Raw genomic sequence first — 4,127 nt, 5'->3', positions numbered from 1 at the left:
TTCACTGGAGCAAGCAAGCCTCCCTGCTCGCTTCCAGCTGCCTGGCTGCTGGCCGCCATCTTGGCTGACAGTTAATTTGCATATACTCACTGATTAGCCAATGAAAAGGGTAGCGGTCGTATGCTAATTACCATATTTCTCTTTTATTAGTGTAGATATGCATAAACCATGGACACAGACAATAGGGTGGTGAAAACCTGGGGTGGGATAGGAACCAGGTGGTGGGGGGCAATGGAGGAAAAAAAGGGGCACATCTGTAATATTCTCAACAATAAAGATTTAAAAACAAAAAGGAGGACATACAGATGGCCAAGAGACACATGAAAAAATGCTCTAAGTCACTAATTATCAGAGCAATGCAAATTAAAAGGACAATTAGGTATCATCTTACACCTCCCAGAAAGGCTACCATCAACAAAATGAATCACAAGTGCTGCTGAGGATGTGGAGAAAGGAGAACCGTAGTACACTGTTGGTGGGAATGCAGACTGGTACAAGACAGTATAGTTTCCTAAAAAAATTAAAGATGGAACTGCCATTTGACTCAGTGATCCCACTTCTAGGAAAATATTCTAAGAATCCTGAAACACCAATCAGGAAGAACATATACATATTTATGTATATAAATACAGACCCCCCCTTTCCCCCCCCCCAGTGCACTTATATTTATATCAGTGTTATTTACAATAGCTAAGATTTGGGAACAGCCCAAGTGTCCATCAGTAGATGAGTAGATTAAAAAAACTGTGGTACATTTACACAATGGAATACTATGCAGCAGTAAAAAAGAAGGATCTCTTACCTTTTGAGACAGCATGGAAGGACCTGGAGAGTATTATATTAAGTGAAATAAGCCAGTCAGAGAAAGACAAGTATCACATGATCTCACTCAGATGTGGAATCAAATGAACAAAATAAACTGATGAATAAAATGATCCAGAAACTGTGGAATCTCAGAGGGAAGACAAGGGAGGGTGGGTGGAAAGTGACCAACTAAAAACTTTTATGCATATATGCATAACCCATGGACACAGAAAATAGTGCAGTAGGCCTGGGGGGTTTGGAGTGAAGGGGTCAATGGGGGGAAAAGTGGACATCTGTAATAGTTTTAACAACAAAGATAAACTTTAAAAAAAGAAGAAACGGAAAATCTGAACAGACCAATTACTACCAACAAAATCAAATCAGTAATAAAAAAAACTCCCAATAAACAAAAGTCATAGACTGGATGACTTCACAGATGAATTTAAAATAAAAAAATTTTTAAAATTTATTTCTGAGAGAGGGAGAGGGAGAGAGAGAAACATCAATGATGAGAAAGAATTATTGACTGGCTGCCTCCTGCACCCCCCACCCCCACCCCACTAGGGCTCCAGCTTGAAACCCAGGCATGTGTCCTGACCAGGAATGGAACCCTGACCTCCTGGTTCATGGATTGATGCTCAACCACTGAGTCACACTAGACAGGCATTTTACCAAACATTCAAATAATAATTAATATCTCTCCTCAAGCTATTCAAAAAATTCAAGAGGACTAAAGGCTCCCAATCATTTTAAGATGCCAGAATTACTCTGATTCCAAAACCAGAAGTCTTTACAAAGAAAGAAAATTATAGATTAAAATCCCCAATGAACATGGATGCAAAAATCCTCAACATAATATTGGTAAATTGAATTCAGAAATACATTAAAAAGATCATATACCACAATCAAGTGGGATTTATTCCTGGATTGCAAGGTGGGTTTAATATCAGCCAATTAATTAATGTGATACACCACATAAAAAATGGAAGATAAAACATATGATCATATCAATACATGCAGACAAAGCACTTGACAAAATGCAGCATCCATTTATGATAAAAACTCTTAGTAAAATGGGAATAGAGGGATCATACCTCAACATAATAAAGGCCACATATGGAAATCCACAACTTACATCACACTCAATGAGGAAAAGCTAAAATCAGGAACAAGACAAGGATACCCACTTTCACCACTTTTATTCAACATAGCAAGTCTTAGCCACAGCAATGAAACTAGAAAAACAAAAAGGCATCCAAATTGGAAAGAAAGATGTAAAACTGTCTGTCATTATTTGCAGATGACATGATACTGTATATAGAGAACCCAAAGGATGCCACCAAAAAACTACTAGAACTGATAAGTGAATTCAGTAAAGTAATAGGGTTCAAAATTAATATTCATAAATTTGGTTCCATTTTTATACACCAATAATGAACTACTGGAAAGGAAAACTAAAAAACAATCTAATTTACAATTGCATCAGAAAAGTACCTAAGAATAAATTTAATCAAGGAGATAGAAGACCTGTGCTTAGAAAATTATAAGACATGGAAGAAAAAAACTGAAGAAGATACAAATAAATGGAAGCATATATAGTACCATGTTCATGGATAGGAACAATTAACATGGTTAAGATGCCCATACTATTCAAAGCAATCTAAATAGATTCAATGCAATCGCTATCAAAATACCAATGGTATTTTTCACAGAACTAGAACAAATAATTCCAAAATTTATATGGAACCAAAAAAGACCCTGAATAGCCACTAGTATAATTCTGAGGAAAAAAACATGCTACCTGATATCAAACTACACTACAAGTCCATAGTAATCAAAACAGCATGGTAGTGGCATAAAAATAGACATATAGATCAAATGGAACATTATAGAGAGCTCAGAAATGAACCCACACCTTTATGGCCAATTAATATTTGATATATGAGGCAAAAACATACAGTGGGGTAAAGATAGTCTATTGAAGAAATGGTGTTGGGAAAAGTGGACAGATACATGCAAAAAAAAGAAACTAGACCACCTTCTTACACCATATACAGAATTAAACTCAAAACTGATTAAAGTTTTAAATATAATCCTATCTAATAATAGACAAACATGGTAATTGACCGTACCTTCGCTACGCCTCCCATTGGCTAATCAGCAAGATATGCAAATTAACTGCCAACAAAGATGGCGGTTAATTTGCATACTTAGGTGCGAAGCAGCAGAGCGAAGACTGAAGGCGGCTCCAGCTGGAGCAGCTCAGGCTTGAAGGCGGCTCCGGCCAGAGCAGCTCAGGCTTGAAGGCAGCTCCGGCCCGAGCGAAGGCCTGGGTCCCAGATGCTGGAGGAAAACCGGTGCCGGCAGCCAGGTGGAGGGAAGGTCTATTGCACAAATCTTTTCGTGCAACAGGCCTCTAGTATCCTATATAATAAAAGGCTAAATAGACCGAACGGCGGAACCAAACCGGTTGCTATGACATGCGCTGACCACCAGGGGGCGCGTGCGGAACATGGCGGGCGTTGGCTGTGGCGGGATGGTGGAGCAGGTGAGCGGGGGTGCCAGACCAAGGCAGGGCACCAGTTGCTGTCATTGGGGCAAGCCTCTGGTGGTTATTGAAAATTCTTTGCTCCTGTGCACCGCTGTCCTGCCTGGCACTCGCACCTGCTGCCGGCACTGGCCCCACTTGCACCTGCTGCCAATGCTGGAGCCGCTGCTCATACCTGTTGCCAGCGTCTGGTGCTGGCCCCGATCACTTGGCACCGTCAGCGGGTTCGAGCAGCGGCTGCTGGCCCCGATCACCACTCAGGGCTTCTCCACCTCCCCCAGCTCCTGAGGGGTGATTGGGGCTGGAAGCTGCCTCTCACACCCACTGCCAGGAACAGCCCTGCTCTCACCTGCTGCCCGCACCAGAGCTGCCACTCATACCCACTGCTGGCACTGGCGCCACTCGCACCTGCAGCCAGCGCCGGTGTCGCCGCTCACACTTGCTGTGGCCCACAGTTCCTTTCAAGGTGCACAAATTCGTGCACTGGGCCCCTAATCTACACTAATAAAAGAGAAACATGGTAATTGGCGTACGACCGCTACCCTTCCCATGAGGCTGAGTCTGTGGATGTGGCCCGGGAAAGGGACAAGCTGCCCGCCCCGTGGTCCCGGGTGCCAGTGGCTGCACCTGTGCCTGCGGCCCAGGAGAGGGACAAGCTGCCAGCCCTATGGTCCCGAGAACCAGAGGCTGAGTCTGTGGATGTGGCCCGGGAAAGGGACAAGCTGCCCGCCCCGTGGTCCCGGGTGCCAGTGGCTGCACCTGTGCCTGCGGCCCA

General features: G+C 43.3%; 1 protein-coding gene across 1 annotated transcript in view; it reads right to left on the bottom strand.

Moving 5' to 3' along the window:
- The window catches only part of FAM124A (family with sequence similarity 124A), a gene marked incomplete at its 5' end in the record, with an annotated part of 56,665 nt that extends 53,112 nt beyond the window's left edge, over window positions 1-3,553 (bottom strand). Inside the window, one exon of the mRNA XM_014548289.1 lies at window positions 3,528-3,553. Within this exon, the coding sequence (XP_014403775.1) occupies window positions 3,528-3,553 (26 nt within the window). The remainder of the gene's footprint in view (window positions 1-3,527) is intronic.
- Between the last annotated feature and the right edge of the window lie 574 nt (window positions 3,554-4,127).

Source organism: Myotis brandtii, unplaced genomic scaffold (genome assembly GCF_000412655.1).
Source record: "Myotis brandtii unplaced genomic scaffold, ASM41265v1 scaffold500, whole genome shotgun sequence".
Lineage (NCBI taxonomy): Eukaryota > Metazoa > Chordata > Mammalia > Chiroptera > Vespertilionidae > Myotis > Myotis brandtii.
The sequence above is the reverse complement of the archived record's forward strand: the minus strand, read 5'-3'. Positions and strand labels throughout refer to the sequence as shown.